The sequence below is a fragment of the Euphorbia lathyris genome, chromosome 3, assembly GCF_963576675.1.
Source record: "Euphorbia lathyris chromosome 3, ddEupLath1.1, whole genome shotgun sequence".
NCBI lineage: Eukaryota > Viridiplantae > Streptophyta > Magnoliopsida > Malpighiales > Euphorbiaceae > Euphorbia > Euphorbia lathyris.
Genome location: NC_088912.1, coordinates 42,350,091 through 42,368,544, shown reverse-complemented (window position 1 = coordinate 42,368,544; position 18,454 = coordinate 42,350,091). Strand labels below are relative to the sequence as shown.

Here is an 18,454-nt window from a genome sequence, read left to right as displayed (position 1 = left end):
AATATAATATAATTTTAGAAGATGCTCAGAAAAGATATTATTTATGATTTGACAATATATTATATAGTTGATAATGACAAAAATCTTATAGATGTTGCCTAATTAATTCAAAATAAACAGTTCAAATTAATATGCATTACAAGTAGGGCCTTCAGCCTCCCTGCCCTTCAAATCAAAAATAAACCTCTAAAATCCATAAACAAAAAGAGTCCGCCTCTCTGCCTTGCTTTTCCTCTCACCGCTTTCTTCTTCTTCTTCTCCATATTTTGGGTCGGCAACTCTTTTTTTCTCCTCGTTTTAATTAGATCTGATTAGAGGAAGAAGAATGAACCTTCCATCTTTCTGTTCACTTTTGTACTTATTTTTATGAGTTTCACTTGGTTTGAAATTCATATAATTCATCGGATTTTGTTATTCATCTGATTCGTATCTATTAGTTATAATTCGTTTATTTATACTTTTTTTCTGATTTAGCAAGAACGAAAATAGTTGATTTTGTTCGTAGATCACTAATCTACGTGGTTGCAAAACAATTAACTCAAATTCGAATGTTTGGAATGAAAATTGGATTGTAGTTGCTTTTCTGCAGATTTGGATTGACTCGCTAAGTATATAACTTAGTTGTACTTTTTGTAACTTTTTTTTGTGTGCTCTTTGTAGTCTTTTTTTTCATCTTATATTGGCTTTACCTATATTTGTATGAGGTTTTTTTACTTATTGTTGTACTTGTACCTTTTTCATCTATTTGAATGATATAAGCATTTTCATCTAAAAATAATAAACTCATACTTTCAATATTGGCGGTCAAGATCAAATTTACCTCTAACATTATAAATAGTATAATTATACCCATAAAGTTTGCAACTTGAACTCATTTTATCTCTAATTGCGGTCATGAATCTTGTTATCTCTACTTCATATGTGTGTCGTGTTATCACTAATATGAAAGGGAGTTCACACGGCATGTCACCTTAGCCACACACCGTGTGAGCCAGTGAGATGGAGGAGAATTGCACAGGGGAGGAACCACACGACGTGTCAGATCTTCACACGCCATGTAAAATGCTGGTTGAAGTTTCTAGAGTTTTTCTACTAATTCACATGGTGTGTGGCTGTCTTAACACATCGTGTGGTACATGTCAGATGCATCTTGAGAAGGCTTCCCCCAAGCCAATGTGGCTGCCCCAAGTCTAAGCCACGTGGCGTGTCGAATAAGCCACACGTCGTGTGGCCCAACTTCATGGCCAAGGAAGACAAGCCTGCCATCATTCTGCTTCAGTTTAATTATTGTTTTGCCATTTAGACTTATTTACTATTTTGCCATTATCTTAATTCCTCATATTTTAGTTCAATCTTGTAATCCTACCAAGGGCTTTTAAGACTTTTTCTACCTAGTTCAGGGAGGTATTTAAGCTTCTCTTTTTGTAAGGGTGAACTAAATTTTATGAATCAAATACAAATTCCTCTTGGAAGTAGGATTTTCTAACCTATTTAAAATTAACTCCTACTAGTTTAGCTAGTGAATAAATTATTATTTGTTTATTTAAGATTAAAATCATCACAATTCGTATCAGATGGTATCAGAGCCAATCATTTCCTAACCTGAGACTTCTTTGGCAATGGTTCAACCGAGGCTACCATAAGAATCAATGGAAGTTGTAGACAATAAGATGGAGGATTTCAAAACCGAGATGAGAAAGCTACCAATGGAGCAAACTTGAGCTCAAATAGAAGGACGTAGAGAAGCGGATGAGCAAATGAGGGAGATGAGAGCGTCTATGGAGAGCTTCAAGATAGAAGTGTGAAGCGTGATCCAACCATTAGTAGGGGGTTACCAATAAAGAAATGAAGAGATTCTGATACCCCAACCATAAAGACAACCCACTCCACCACATTCACCTCCACAGAGGAGAAATTGGCACCATAAGACCCGTATCAAGGGGGCCCACAAGCTCACAAGGTAAGGAGATCGAACTTTGTTATTGTGTATAATGAAGATAGTGATAGAGATGGATATGATTGTGTTGGATATGTTAGAAATGCTAGAAATGTTGGGTTGATTGATGATACAAATGTTGATATTATTGGGAGAAATCCATATGCGAATGTTGAGTATGCTAAGTATGCTAGGGGTGGGTATGATGGAAACTTTGGCAGGGATGATGCTTTCAAATTAAAGATAGATTTGCCTTCATTTGGAGCGGAACTTGATATTGAAGGGTTGTTAAATTGGCTCTCAGAAGTAGAGCAGTTCTTCGAATATGTCGGCATTCTAGATGAGATAAAAGTTCAGTTAGTAGCATATCATTTGAAAGGGGGAGCTTCGATATGGTGGGACTAATTGAGAGAGGAAAGAAAAAGAGGGGAAGAGATCTAATTCGGTCTTGGCTTTGGATAAAGACAGTGCTTAGGGAGCGGTTTCTACCGCTGCATTATAAACAATACATTTACAGCTCATATAAGGGATGTTCTCAAAGCACTAGGAGCATCCACGAATGCACTTTGGAATTCGTGCGACTTTTGGCAATGACAAAATTATCAGAAACCGAAAGTCAAAAGACTTCGATGTAGCTTGAAGGATTACGATACAATATCCAAGATAGGATTGGGACACAAATGGTGATTTGGTTACAAGATGCACAGAATTTGGCACTTAAGGTGGAAGTTCAATTGAATGTGAGGAGTCGGGATAGTTACCGCCATTCCAGGGGAGATAGTTCATTTACAAGAAGAGAAATGTCTAAGGCGGTACATAAAAGGAAGTAAGTGGCAAGCACTAGTGGGGTGAAAGCTCCAATTGTGAGCAAACACCGATAGGGAATGTGAGGCCTTATAGGGGAGCACCACCACCTCCTAAAGGCAACAACTCTTATACCAAACCGGCCATATTTAAGTGTTTCCGTTGTAATGGTCATCTCTCTAATTAATATCCCAAGATGAGGAGTGCTAATATGATGGAACATTATGAAGACGATTATGAAGAGGATGATAAAGTGTATTATGGGCTGATAGATGAAGAAGATGGTGAGAATGTGATGATAGTCATGTCGTTCATGTTTTTAGGAGGTTGTTAGTTTCTAACTGGGTTGAAGAGGATCAATGGCATCAATTATTCTGAACTTATTGTTTGGTGCAAGGGGGAAGGTGCGATGTGATTATAGATAGAGGGAGCCAAGAAAGCATCATAAGAAATACCGTCGTCCGAAAGTTTGGATTAGTTCTTGAGGCTCACCCAAGCCTTTATATTGTAGGGTGGATTAAAAGCATCAGCGAGTTGAGAGTGGATCAAAGGTGCAAGGTACTGATTTTATCAAAGACTACGAAGATGAGATCTGTTGTGATGTTGATATAAATTCTTGCCATCTACTCTTAGGGCACCTTGGAAATTTGATAGAGACGTTACTCGTGCCGATAGAAGAAACATGTATCGGTTCATGAAAGATGAAGTGAAGTATGTGCTAACCCCTATGATGAGGGAACCGAATTTAAAGAAGAAGGCAACATTAATAGTGTGCCCTACTCACCAATCATTTATCAATGAATGTGCGGAGATCCAACTCATATATGTGGTCATGGTGAAGGCTAGTGGAGGCCCAAAGAGTTTGGAGGATAGAGAAGTATCGAGGGAAGTGAAGAGTATGCTATAAGAGTATGAAGATTTCTTTCCCAAAGAATTACCATATGGACTATCACTGTTGAGGGACATCCAACATCATATTTGGTGCTCGGGGCTAGTTTGTAAAGCTTTCCATATTACCGAATGAGTCTAAAGGAAAGTGAAATAATAAGAAGGGAAGTTGAAGACTTGGTAGAGGTAGGGTACGTGCAACAGAGTATGAGCACATGTGCGGTTCTAACTTTGCTTACCCCAAAGAAAGACATGTTATGGCGCATGTGTGTTAATAGTCGGGTTATTAACAAGATTATCATACATTATAAGTTCCCCATACCAAGACTCGTTGATTTTTGACCAACTTAGTGGGTCGAAGGTCTTCTCCAAGATCGATTTGCAGAGTGGTTATCACCAGATCTGAATTCGAGCTGGAGATAAGTGGAAGACGGCCTTCAAAACACGGGATGGAGTGTATGAATGGCCAGTGATGCCATTTGGGATGATAAATGCTCCAAGCATGTTTATGAGATTAATGAACCAAGTTCTCCTCTCATTGATTGGAAAGTTTTTAGTGGTGTACTTAGATGATATTCTCATCCATAGTCAAACTTTGGAGGAACATATGAAGCATTTGAGGGTTGTGCTAGACTTGTTGAGAAAGCACCAACTATATGCCAATTCCATGAAATGTGATTGGGTGATGGGGAGCTTGATCTTCTTGGGATATGTGGTTAATGGGGATGGAATTCGGGTTGATGAAGAGAAGGTTCGGGCCATCTGGAATTGACCGACTCCTAAGAATGTGGGAGATATCCAAAGCTTTCATGGATTAACAACGTTTTACCAAAGATTCATCCAGAATTTCAGCATTATAATAGCACCCTTGACCGAGTGTTTGAAGAAGGGGAAAGGGTTCAAGTGGGAAGAAGAGCAAGAGAGTAGTTTCACGTTGATCAAGGAAAGGTTGAGCATCACGCCGCTACTAGATTTTCCCGACTTTGAAAAGCTCTTTGAAGTGGAGTGTCATGTAAGTGGGGTTGCTGTCGGTGGAGTTCTCATGCAATAAAAGAGGTCGGTGGCTTATTTTAGTGAGAAGCTTTACGAATCGAGGCAAAAATGGGCCACGTACGATAATGAGTTTTACACTGTGTGAGCCTTGAAGACGTGGGAGCACTACTTAGCAGGGAAGGAGTTCATCCTCTATACCGACCACCAAGTTTTGAGGTATTTGGGAAGCTAAAAATAACTTTGGAGCTCGATACATGCTAGGTGGTCCGCCTTTGTTGATAAGTTCCCTATAAACTTATTCACAAAGTCGGGCAACAAAACAATGTGGCAGATGCTGTAAGATGAAGTGATGCACTTCTCAAGACTTTAGCTCTTAAAGTTGATTGTTTTGAGCATATGAGGGGAAGTTACAAGGAAGACCCAGATTTTAGAGTTATTTGGGAGAATTGCAAGAACCAACTTATGGTAGAAGATTACCATGTACTTGATGATTGTCTTATGAGGGGAAACCAACTATGTTTATCGTGCACCTCCATTCAGGAGAAAGTATTCCAGGATCTATATGAGGGAAGTATTGGAGGGCACTTTGTCAGGACAAGACTTTTGAAGTGGTGAGCTCCTAGTATTATTGGCTGAGAATGAGGAGAGATGTAGCATATATTGTGGAGTGTTGCTTTATTTTCCAAACCGCCAAGAGGCATGCTACTAATTCGAGGTTAAATATGTATCTGCCAGTGCTGGACACCGTAGGAAGACTTGTCTATGGACTTCATATTAGGGTTGTCGAGGATACAAAGATGAATGGACTCTATCTTTGTTGTGGTTGGTCGGTTTTCTAAAATGGCACACTTCACCATATGCCAGAAGACTAATGATGCTTCGGCCATTGATAAACTCTTCTTTTGGGAGATGGTGAGATTCCATGGGGTTTCGAAGAGCATTATTTCGAATTAGAATACTAAGTTTCTAAATCACCTTTGGCACACTTTGTGGGCTCTCTTTGATACGACTCTGAAATTCAGTACTACTACCCATCCCCAAATGGATAGACAAAATGAGGTGGTCAACCGGACCTCGGGGAACCTTTTGAGAAGCAAGTGCAAGTACAAACCGAGAATATGGGACTTGGTGATAGCAAGAGCATTATCTTCTCCTGCAAACAAGACTGTTCACTCAGGAACGGAGAAGATACCTTTTGAAATGGTATACGAAGACCCCGAACCACACACTTGACATTGTAGATCTTCCAAAAGGGGATAAGAGGAACGTGTCTGCCCATAATAAACTTGCCAATAGGTATCAACAAATGCACCAAGTATCTTTCATTAGACACTCAGTGAACCAAATAGCTTTTTGGCTTGTTCTGATGTCCGACTCTCTTTCTAATCATTTTCAATGAGTGGTTGTTCCTCCTCTTTTTATCAATGATATTCAGTTTGAGACTCGTCAAATACCATTTTAGATAGATCCTCTTTCACTTAAATTTTTGTATATAGGATTTGAAGTCGAGATCTCTAATTTGAACGATTTGAGACCGTTATTCACTAAAATTGCCCTTAATTGTAAAAAGAAAATACAAGAAAATACAGATACTAAAGAAAAGAATAGGAGAAATATTAGTGAGAAGAAAAAGACAAATGTGGTGATATATTATGGGCACCTAATAGTGGTCTTCTTACATTTTGAAATGAATAACATAACAAACAAATAAATAAATACTCAATAAATAAGTCCAACAAATAAAAAGAAATAAATATTGTAGGTAATTATTTAATTTTTTGTTTTTTTATATTTTGTTTCTTAGGAAAAGAAAAAGATTAGAATATGGTGGGATATTGCAGGAAAGCCACACCTTCCAAGTTCCATCCATCCATGGTAAAGGATGAGAGAGAGAGAGAGAGAGAGAGAGGATGGTGTTTGAGAAGAAGAGAAGAGAAAGGGGTTTAAGGGAGGGTTTTAGGTCTACCAACTGGTAGTTAGAGATTGAACTTGTTAACCAAACACAATCTTCAACCATCCAAACGAAATTGCTAACAACAGCAGCTTCAACTAGATTAAGCAATTTCTACAACAGCTACAATAGCGACAACTACATACAATTAGTCAAGCACCAACTACTTCTTCTTCTTCTGGCAACCCAATCCCCTTCAAAAACAGGAATTACCCCACTCCCAAACTCATCATCTTTTTTCTTAATTTCACAGAGATGCTCACGTGGGGTTTTAATGGAATGATGGTTGGAGAATATGTGATGAGATGAGAGCAAAATATCAAAAGTGAGAGCAATTTCAATTATCACTTCCTTTTCTTTTTGCTTTTGAGGGAGCAAAATTAAAAGTCAAAAAAATAAAGAAACAAAGAAAGATAGGATTTTTATTATTACTTACTACTGTATATTCTTTGTAAATTGTATGTGTGCATAGCTGAAGAGGTGTTCTTGTGAACCAAGTATTATTATTATTATGTTGTGATTTTGTTGTATTGGGATCAGATTTGTTTATCAGCGGATCCATTGGTGTCTTTGAGGTTTTCTGTTCCCCAAAACACCCACAACAGTTACTGGTTTCCAGGTAATTTTTTATTCTTCAATTTCTTGGACTTTTTATCCCTTTTCTCTACAATTTCTTATTTTATTATTCTTTCTTTTTCCATCTCTCTCTCCTCTGTCTCTCTGTGCCTGGAGGAAGATGATTAGATGACGATGGTGATTATAAGAAAGAAACTTACTTTATTTTTTTTAAGTGCATATCTATTGGGATTTGCAGACTATGCTTTTGTCTTTCTTGTTTTATGGTATTTTATGTTATTGTTCATAAACACTCTTCTTTTCTCCTAATTTTGAGGGTAGATTTTATTTGAATTTTTCAGGATCCATTATTCTTTTTTTAATTTTATTCAGTTGCCTTCTTCTTAGGCCTCAGTGGTGCTTTTAAATGAAATTTTTAGGTTTGGATTTCGTTTCTACACTCACTTGATAATTGTTTTTCCAATGATTTTCTTGTATATCCTGAAATCAAATGGAAGTTATTAGTAATTGTATGGGTATTCACGTGCAGGGATCTTATGCTGCTTGATGCTTCTACTTGTTTTGTTCAATTTGCTTATGGTGTCTAATGTTTTCAGCTTTATGTCGGTTGCTTGTTAATATATGTATTGCCTGCTGAATCCTTTCTGGAGAAGGGGGAACAAGCACAATTTGCATGTGAAAGCTTATAATATTCTAATACAAAGATTGCACTTCAGTTTTGTTTGGATATATATATATAATACTTAAGAGTTCTTGGTAATGGAAGTTATTTCAAATGGCATCTTGCAGTTCCTCCTAAGGTTGTGTAATCTAAGTCGTCGGGCACGAAAATCTGAAGACTTGAATAATAGATATGGCTACTTATTATGCCAATTCTAACAACCAAAGAGATGCTGTCCCAATGGTATATATGCCAGGTTCGTATCAGGAGGCACAAGGTCTTCCTGGAAATGTGATGATGTACATGAATCCTGGATCATTCTCCGATAATTTGGGTGGGAATTCCCAGCAGCAAAGCAACTGCATTGAAATTCAGTCTGTTGAGGCTTCAGATTCAAACCCGCAGCAGCAGGAAATCTTGTCAAATCTTGGAGGATCACGGATAGGGGACCATGATTTTAATGCATGGAGGGATGGTAGAAATGAGATGTTAGTTATGCATTCAATGGCTGGACCTTCCAGCATTCTCCACAGCGGACAGAACTTGCAGGGCCAGGGATTGTCCCTCAGTCTCGGTACACAAATTCCATCTGGAATTCATATGTCCTCCATCTCATACAGGAATTCTAATCCAGGCCTGGCTTCATTTTTAAGTCCTAGTTCATCAATTATGGGCGAGGGTAGTAACAGGAATGGCACTTCTAGAGATGAACAGTCGAAAAACGCTGAATTTCTACCACCTGGTTTTTCTGGAGGCAACCAAGATTCAAATAAAGGGGATTTATCTCCGTATGGGATGACAAGTGTTGCAAGAACTGTTCCAAGTTCTAAGTACCTCAAGGCAGCACAACAACTGCTCGATGAAGTTGTCAATGTCCGAAAAGCTCTAAAGCAGCCGGACAAAGAGAGAAACCAAATCGCAAATGAGCATGGAATGAACAATTCTAAGGAGGACGAAAACCAATCAAAGAATGTCTCTTCCAACCCTCAGGAATCTACTAATAATTTGTCTAGTGAACTTTCAAATGCAGAAAGACAAGAATTACAGAATAAATTGACAAAGCTATTGTCTATGTTGGATGAGGTAAGAGCAATGCATAGTTGATTTCTTAGTCTATTCCCGAGTTGGTACATTCTGCTCCTTGTCTGATATTTTTTATTCTTGAAGTGAACGTGTTAATTTCTCTGCACTGCTGGACTGTTTTTCTCAACTTATTGCAAGATTCTGAATTCTTAGAAACAATTTGGCTTTGTTCAGCTGATGAATGTTTAGGCTTTATCCATCTGTTTTTTTAAGCAGATAGACCAAAGGAGAAACATGAGGACCCTGTAATTTTGTGATTTGCAAATCTTAGAAAAGAGAAACAGCAAGCAGTTGATTGAGCGCATACTAATAATAAAGTGTCTGCTTAAAAAATCGTGCTTACTTCAGCAAAAGATATAGATGACTTCATCATGGCTCATGCCATACTGAGTTGATTAGCAGTTCTGACATTGTGCATGTTAAGATGATCTCGTCGTTCATGCTACTTTATGTTCTTCAAAGAGAAAGTTTTATGCTTTTCGCTTGTGGAGATACTCAATTGAATTAGAGAAGCAACTTCTTTTGCCACAAAGTTTTTCTTTATACTCAATATGCTATTTCATATTGCTCACTCTTAGGTGTTTCTGAGAAACCATGGGATTAGAGGTTTCTTTTTCAGCTTTATACCTCATATTAAGATCTCTAGGTTCAGGTAGCACCTTGGCAGTATTTTTCTTCTTGTTCAGCAATATGAAATAGTGGTGATGATATGTTCATATTCATTTGTAGATATTACACCATAGTTTTAGCCTCGATTAATGCCTTATGCATGTGACATCTCTAAGAGTATTGCAAGGACAGCAATATGGCTATGCATTGGTCCTTGCATCTTCTTTTATTTTACAGAATAGTTCACTATATTTTCCCCGTCCTGACCTTTTTTTTTACTGGTTTATGTTCCTAAAAATTACCATTTCGTTTAAAGTCATTCCTGTTTAACTGTGTTATAGATCATTATTCTTTGAGTATGACAACAATAATGTCAATATATAAATGACATCCACAACATCTTAATTATTCAAAGCCTTAGAGACCTTCTAAAACTCATCAATTTAATATCTTGACCTTCTATTTTCCTATGAGGTCTAATTTCGGATCGTCTATTATCACAGGTTGATAGAAGGTACAAACAGTATTATCATCAGATGCAGATTGTGGTGTCTTCATTTGATGTAATAGCTGGATGTGGGGCAGCTAAACCATACACTGCCCTTGCCCTGCAGACTATATCCCGCCACTTTCGGTGTTTGCGTGATGCAATAAGCAGCCAGATTCAGGCAACCCGTAAAAGCCTCGGGGAGCAAGAAACTTCTGAAAACGGTAAAGGTGTTGGAATAACTCGCCTCCGGTATGTTGATCAGCAGCTTAGGCAACAAAGAGCTCTTCAGCAACTTGGTATGATGCAGCAACATGCATGGAGACCACAAAGGGGTTTACCTGAAAGCTCGGTTTCAGTTCTTCGTGCTTGGCTGTTTGAGCATTTCCTTCATCCGTATGTCCGCTGACTATACCCAAATCTAGCATTGTTTCTATTTAGTTTTCGTGCTGTTTGTGTTGAGGACATCTTTTTTAAGTATAGTAATGGCTTATTCTGATGTTTTCAGATACCCGAAGGACTCTGACAAGATCATGCTGGCAAGGCAGACCGGCTTGACTAGAAGTCAGGTAAAATGACTGATATTTATCTAGGGATCAGCATTGAAAGACTAGAAAAGCCTTTTTCTATTATAAGCAAATCAAAGTTAGAGTTCTCTTTTTCCCAGAGTTTTGGTTTGATATGGGCCTGTGTTGTCACGCTTCAAGCCCAAGTGTGCTTTCGCGTAATATGAAGTGGACCTTTAACTATTAGCTCGAGCTTTTGGTTCAAACGGTTCCATAACATTTATATTTGAAAGCAGATGCAAAAAAAAATACTTTGAAAGGTCAGGCAGAGCATCAGTTGCAAAGTATTCAGAAAGCATAATGGATTTAGAATTCAGAATTGCGAATTAATGAAATTTCAGAATGTAGCATACACGGTTTGTTGGATTCAACATTTTCTTGTGTCTATTTAGAAACACGAGTCAAGTTCTGAGTGATTACATGACCTTTTGGAAGCAAGTGGTAAAGATTTGATATCATGTTACGAAGTTCTTGGAGAGCTGGTTGTGTCTGTCAAGTTTAGTCCTTTAGCAACATTTGATAAATCCTTGGAAATGTTTGATATCTTTTCGATTTTTACTCTTCACTACTTATTTTTGTCATATATGTTCACTCATACTTGGAATATTTCTTTCAACGCAATTTTTTAATTTTTTTTACGATTTTGAGTTGTCATCATTAATAAATATGGGCCATGATTATCCACATAAACACTAGATAAGGTGCTCTTTCATATTATCCATTCATGGAAGTCTGTCACTTTGTTCAGGTCTCAAATTGGTTCATCAATGCACGTGTGCGTCTTTGGAAGCCCATGGTTGAGGAGATGTACAAAGAAGAGATTGGTGATGTAGAGTTGGACTCCATTTCTTCTTCTGAAAATGCAGCCAAAGCATTGAAAGGTGACATGAGAACATCTGAAGATAGAGGCGAAGAAATGCAACAAACTGCTAGTTCAGCAGCAAATGAAAGATGCAGTCCTGGACAATTGATGGATTCCAAATCTGACCACATTCATGATGGAGATATGGTAGGTTCAGCTACAAGAAACGATTTCCAAAATTTGATGCACGGAGATGCTGTAACCGAATATCGATTGCTAAAGCTAAGGGAGGAGCATAGACCTAGTATGGATGATTGTGGTCTCTTCTCCGATGCCATTGTTCACTCAGACGGAGGTGGTGACAGATATATGGCAGCAGCAGCTGCAGCTTATCACATGTCAGATGTAGGGAGGTTCGGGAGTGGAAGTGGAGTGTCTCTTACGTTGGGGTTACAGCACTGTGAGGGTGGTAACCTACCGATGTCTGCTACAAACCATCATAGTTTTATTTCCATGAGAGGGGATGATATCTATGGTGAAGCAGGATCTTCTGTGGGGGCGGAGACCACAGATTTCGAATGCCTGAACCCTGGGAACAGGCAACACAGGTTCAGTTCGTCACATTTATTACACGATTTCGTCGCATGAAATAATTTCGTTTAGGAAGATTTATGTCACTTTGAATTGGTGAAAAGAAGAAGGTTGTGCATAAAACACAGTTGTAGCATATCAAAAAGAATTGGTTGGAAGATTAGCATATTGTAAAGATACATATTTTTGTCTAATATTTGGGAAGAAAGTGTACAATTAATGACAACTTTGGTATCGGAAAAAAAAAAAAAAAAAAAAGTCCTGGCTTGAATAAAGATGGTATGACTCGGCTGATTGTTATTTCAATTATGATATGTGATAGCAACCTGTCATATACTTTTGCAACTGTGGATCAGCTGTAAAGCACCAAAATAATCATCAATCTACCAATATCATTATCCTTTCCGTAGAAATATCATTTACAACTAGGATACCATATAACCCGTTTTAGAAGTTCACATAATCTTAAAGATGATAATTTTTCTGACACCACAAGATTTAAACATAATAACCCAAATTGTCATTTCCACATCATCTTTTCATTGACCCCTTTGTAGACAATTTTCACCAATTATGAGCAAAAAAGCAGCTTATACACTGTAGGAGTATAGGGTTGGAAAATAATGTTCATTTAGTCAAACAACACTTTTTTGCGATCTTATTGCAATTAGAGATCTGCCTACATATTAATAAAATACTGTCAGTCAATAAATACAGAGGAATGGATTTAGTAAAGTACATTCATGGATGCTGTCACAAACAGTTAAATATGGAGGTTTACTCGGAAAATAATAGAATTTTGTCTTCATACGACCAATCACAACTGAAAATACATTTCTCATTGCACAAAAATATTACTTAAATTACTATGCTTGAAAAGCAGACTTCTAAGTTGTAACATTTACATTTTTCTGCATTAATATGCCTTTTTCACTGTATATTTTTACCTGACAATACTAAAAGAAAAAAAAAATCAAACCACTGAATGATACTATCTGATGACCTGCAGCAACAAAAAGTGGAGTTCAACATTGATCATTTTTTTCTAAAGCACCTTCTATCATTTTTGGTCTTAGGAAAAACCAGACAAGTTGCTTCCAGGCATGTGGATCAGGGAACAAAATTAGCAAAAAACTACACAGCCACAGGCCGGTAATAAAAAGTTGCCCTTGCATAATTTTAGTGCTAGCTTGCATATCTGGCACTACCTGGTAAAATATAGAAACAAAAAATTTTAAGGCACAAAGATATGAAATTGTTAAAAGAAAAACCAATCAGGACAGATGAGAATGCTAACCTTTTGTAAAGTACCTTCACATCTTCCCGAACAAGTGGACTTTGCAGGAATGGATCGTCACACTCTTCCAAGTCAATTGTCTCTACTTGAAAATCTCGATAACCACAATATTCATTCCATTCAAACCACATTTTTGCAATAGCTTCCTTCCTGAAACAGGTACTATGATCTTCCTCCTCAGGTGAATCTCCAGCGACTAATCTATAGACATACACTTTCTTTGTCTGGCCTGGTCGGAAAGCACGTCCTATTGCTTGGCGAGTGACAGATGGATTAAGATGAACATCCAATATTATAATGCGTGATGCCCCAACCAATGATATTCCTTCTCCACATGCCTTAATAGATCCAAAAAAAACTTTAGCATCAGATGAATTGTTGAATCGATCCATGGAGCACTCCCTTTGTTCAGGAGTTGATTCACCAGAGATCACAAAGATTTCTCTTCCTAGAGCCCAACACTTCACTTTCACTGTTAGCCTCTCTAAGAATTTCAGTGGTGGCAAGTACTGACTGAAAACCAATACCTTTTCTCCAGCTGACTCACACAAGTTTAACATATTAAGAAAGAATTTAGCTTTTATTCCATCTCTTATATCTATTTTTGATAGTAAGTCATCCATCTTGTCATCAGTCCAGGAAGAATTCTCAGAATCAAAGCTCAAATTTGGGTGCAAATAAACAGCACTACCAACAGAACATCTCTTGAATTTCTTTGTCAGCTTCCTCAACTGCCCAACTCCATGCTTCTGTCTCGAACTCAGGTTGACTACTACAGTGAAATCCACAAGTCCAGGAAGCTCATCCAAGAAATCTCCCTTGTAATAGTGAAGGACCTTGCTAGTCATCTCACGCAAATCATGAATCACAGTAACTTTTCTTCTGAAATCCTCATCTTTCTGTAATGTGTGCTCTACCAAGTCATAAAAAACTGTCTCCCCTGGTTTGAAATGCTTCTTCACACCTTGTATATTTACTTTACTCATTATGCGTTTAACTATAGATCGTGAAGAATCCATTTTTAAAAACTTAGGACGGACAAGGTTCAATATGTTGAACACCTCCTTGACATGATTTTGGTAGAGAGTTCCTGAAAGTACAACTTTTCGAGGTGTCTGCACTTTAGCAAGGGATTGCAAAACATCAGTATTCTCATTCCTTGGAGTATGTCCTTCATCTAAAATTAAGATTGTTGGTCTCTTAAGCAATATCTCCTGGCAACTAGCAGATACTTTATTATTTTTGTCATCACAAACAATTGTAGAGAATTGTTTGTAACCTAAAAAAAGGATACTCCTTTCTTCAACCCATTGCTTTAAAACCTCCAATTGCTGAGGACGACCCTCTGCTTTAACACTATAGAAATCATAAAGTGGAAGATCCTCAACTTGCCATCTCTGGAACTCCTTCTTCCATGTAGTTAAAATTCCTTTCGGAAGCACCACTAGTGGTCTAGCATTAGGATATTTAGCCAAAAAACTTTGCATGAAACTTATTATCATAAAAGTCTTTCCAGATCCAGGAGCATGGGCCAAGATGCAGCCTCCAGGGTTATCCGATACTAGGTTACTTCGAAGGAAGTTGAAACCTTCCTCCTGATGAGGTTTCATTTGCTTCTGGTGCCTTGGATGGGCACAGATGTCAGTAACCATCAGATCTTCCTCAGACAATTTAACTCCAAACATCTCCTTCACATCCCTGTCTTTGGTGTTCTGAGATTCAGAGAAATAGGTTCGCGAACTCTTCTTCTGGATTTCAAAGAAAAATCAGATCAGTCATGAAAAATTTAGGCAGCAATTAGCAAATAATAACAAATTCCCAGGAGATGACATGTGCAAATTTTGAAGTTGTAACACACCCAGCACTAAATCAGTCAGTGAATACAGAAACCTAGACCCAAAGCCAACATTCGAAGGCATGATCGGGAAAAATTCTCCCCTGGCAAGGAGAGAATATGTAACTTTTCAAACTACTCTCTACTCCATTAGACCAAGTGACCCTCATTCACAAGCTCCATTTATCCTATGCATTACTCGGATTTCTCAATATCGTGTTGTGAGAATTTTTTTCTCAGGCTACATGTGATTTAAAAGTGGTTAATGCTCGATCTCAAAAACCAATGGCTAAGCTTCACAATGAAGACTTGACCTCCAAGTTGCTAGGAACTAACTTCACTCATGATCATGTGACAAAGCAATTGATGCGTAATATAAGTTCACAAAGATCACACCTCATAATGTAACATTAAATCAGAGAAAACACTAATTAATTGGAAGATCTCAAAACCACACAATTATGACATTGAGAAAGTAATTATACAGAAAGTAGTTCACATAAAAGGCAACATAGATGAAGAGTGCACCAACTACATTACAATAAATTCAGAGAAGAATGTAGATGAGGAAACCAAACATGTCAACTGATATGCTCAGTAGGCAAAAGGTAACTAATCTTGCTTTACACCGACACTTTTTTTTCCATAACAGCTTTTCTTGGTGTCACGGAGGTACTAAAAAATGCTTAAAATCAAACCTGCTACATAAAAAATGCTGACCCATTAATGTCCAGACATACCCCAGAAAAGCAAATATTATATCAAGTCAACCAGCAAGACAAGTCAAAGGCATCTGTTGAGCAGTAAGAATCCTGGATTCTTGGCATTATGAAGACTCAATGAAGATGTGAAATCCTACCACAATTCCTTTCTAGTTCACTGAGGATTCTTCCAGTTCATTTCCTCAGTGCATAATTGCATGCACTAGATTAACAGTTAGGTTTCAAATGTCAAGATTAACATGGGAAAAACTTTCGACTAAAGAAATGAAGAATGCAACGTAGTACTTGACAATGTCAATTAACTTACTATTTAAACATTACTCAGTTGGACAAATAAAACCTGGTTAACATTCACAATGTCAACATAGATACAAAATGATGGGCTTACTTTGTAAAACTGAACCTCGATGATGGTCTCAATTCCTTTCCTAATAACTCCACACACGCGACAAACATAACCCAGATCATCCTTCAAAACAAAAGAGTGATCACAATCTTCATCTTCTTCTGCGTGCTCGTTTGAAGAAGGATAGTCAGCAACATCCTAATAGAACAGCAGAAAAACATGCATCATGGCAAAATACCTTTTCAGAATAAAAAATTCCTAAATCATATATCCAATAAAACATATATAAATAAAACAGATAAAACAAACATAGCAAATTAACAAATATTGGAATAGAAACGAAATACTCTTTAAGAAGCACAATACCATGGCCAAGTCAACTAATTGAAATCAGCTAATTTTGTATCTTTGATGCCCACTAACCATGATATTCATGAAGATTATCCAAGCTAATCGCTTGTTCCTTTAATTCCACTTCAGTTTAACAAAAATAAGTACCTTTGATAACTCTAGCGCCGTTGACATCTCCGTCCAAATATCTCCAAGACCATCATCTTCAGTTTTGAATTGATTATCCTCGTATTCCTCTACACCAACATATTCACCTTTATCTCTATCCGCATCAGTTTCAGCAGCCAAAGTGATTAAATTTCGATCGCTTAATCTCTCTTTTTGAGCCCTCGTATCAGTTTCACGAGCCAAAGTGACTAAATTTCCATGAGTGATTCTCTCATGTTGAGCCCTTGTATCAGTTTCACCAGCCAAAGTGATTAAATTTCCATGATTTATTCTCTCTTGTTGAGCCTTAACCTGAATATGATTCTGTCCATACAAAAAAAATGGCATTTGAACAATTAGGCATGTAAACACAACGACAGGAATGAAATTACTGCAGATTACATGAAAAGAAAATCAAACAAGTCAGTTTTTTGAAGTATCAGTCAATGGCATGAGACACTGTATCCTACCTGCGCCTGCCACATTTCCCGAGTTGGTTGGATAGTTCACCAACTTATAGGCGAGAGAAGAGGGCCTAGCCTCTCAAATAAACATCAAAGTTCACAACTGACCCACACTAGTCAATGTTAAGTAGTGGAATCAAAATTCCCTATGCAAAACTAATCAATGTTCTTTCATTATGTGTACTTTTAAATATGAAGCTTCAAATTTACATATAAAATAGAAACTTACTGATGTCTCCATAAGAAGGCTACCATCAGGCCTTGGCAAGAAAACGTCTTGAAAGGGATAAGCTGGCCTATGATCTTCCTGAAAGGAATAAGCTGGCCTATGATCTTCCATGTCCTCATCATCTGAGAGCAAAATTACAACAGGCGTTGATGTAGGAGGAGGCTTTTTAGCAACAATCAGTTGGGTCTCTGAAGCATCTTCATCCCTTTTCTTAGTCAGTAAGATAGTTGTAAGTGAAGGATGCTTCTTGAGATAAGGGCCGAGTACTTGAAGCTTTCTAGAATTAAGAGCTTCCATATCTTTTGTAACACTCCCATATTTTCCAGAGTCTAACTTATTGATTAAAGTAGCTATGGCAAATGAGTCTCTATAGTCAACAACTAAAGGTTTAGGTTTGCTTTCTTCAGCTCCATTGCACTTCGTTGCAGAAAAGGGCACACTGCCAGACTCACCTCCATCATTAGATAACTTCATCCTTTTGTGTCCTTTGGAATATGACTCTGTTAATATGAGCAAACAAAATCTATTACACAGATGAATCACAACATAAGCAAAACAATAAAATGAATGTAGTTTGCTAAAACGCTATTTTTTTTTGTAAACCGAAGGCAAAAAAGAAAATAACAAGATGCTTACTGGATAAAATTTACATATTAAAATAAAAATATGGGAGGTAGACTAGTGCTGTGTGCGGAGATTGCTCGTTTATCAGCAATTCACAGAAAAAAAAAAAAAAAAAAAAAAAAAAAAAGAAATTCTAAAATAACACATACATTGTAAGAGAAATTTACACGAAAAAAGAATGAACATGCAAGAGAAACAGCATACCATCAGGAGTCGCGTGATTTTGGGGCAAAATCATGTTCAAAGAAGCCTCCATGGATAGCTACACAATAAAAGATGAACAAGAAAAACAAAGATATGAAGCCCTAAACTCAACCCATAATTCCCTCGCAAGGAAAACTTTCTCTGTTGTCTCTCCAATTCAAACCTGCGGGTTTAGAGAAAGTTTTGATTTTCCGATTGCCAACCAGTAGTACTGTGTACAGTTCAGACCCGGCCTTCTGTATTGGCATATGGCTCTTATGTGGACAATACTACCCTTTTTGGCTTCTTT

At 37.5% G+C, this 18,454-nt stretch overlaps 2 protein-coding genes across 3 annotated transcripts; one reads left to right on the top strand and one right to left on the bottom strand.

The window, feature by feature from the left end:
• Positions 1-6,443: 6,443 nt before the first annotated feature.
• Positions 6,444-12,253, top strand: LOC136222060 (BEL1-like homeodomain protein 6). Of its 2 annotated transcripts, XM_066009538.1 has the most exons (6): positions 6,444-6,897; positions 7,113-7,191; positions 7,938-8,892; positions 10,005-10,384; positions 10,497-10,557; positions 11,303-12,253. In XM_066009538.1, exons 3-6 carry the CDS (start codon positions 8,002-8,004, stop codon positions 12,002-12,004), a joined length of 2,034 nt encoding a protein of 677 aa, XP_065865610.1. In that variant the 5' UTR covers positions 6,444-6,897; positions 7,113-7,191; positions 7,938-8,001; the 3' UTR covers positions 12,005-12,253. The 2 variants fall into 2 exon arrangements, with proteins under 2 accessions (XP_065865610.1, XP_065865609.1); XM_066009537.1 differs by having other exon boundaries at positions 6,444-7,191.
• A 452-nt stretch (positions 12,254-12,705) lies between these two features.
• LOC136223079 (protein CHROMATIN REMODELING 35) lies at positions 12,706-18,429 on the bottom strand. Its single transcript, XM_066010874.1, has 6 exons — positions 18,166-18,429; positions 17,338-17,837; positions 16,645-16,968; positions 16,189-16,344; positions 13,245-14,992; positions 12,706-13,155 (listed from the first exon to the last, which is right to left on the bottom strand). Exons 1-6 carry the CDS (start codon positions 18,215-18,217, stop codon positions 13,152-13,154), a joined length of 2,784 nt encoding a protein of 927 aa, XP_065866946.1. The 5' UTR covers positions 18,218-18,429; the 3' UTR covers positions 12,706-13,151.
• Positions 18,430-18,454: the final 25 nt, after the last annotated feature.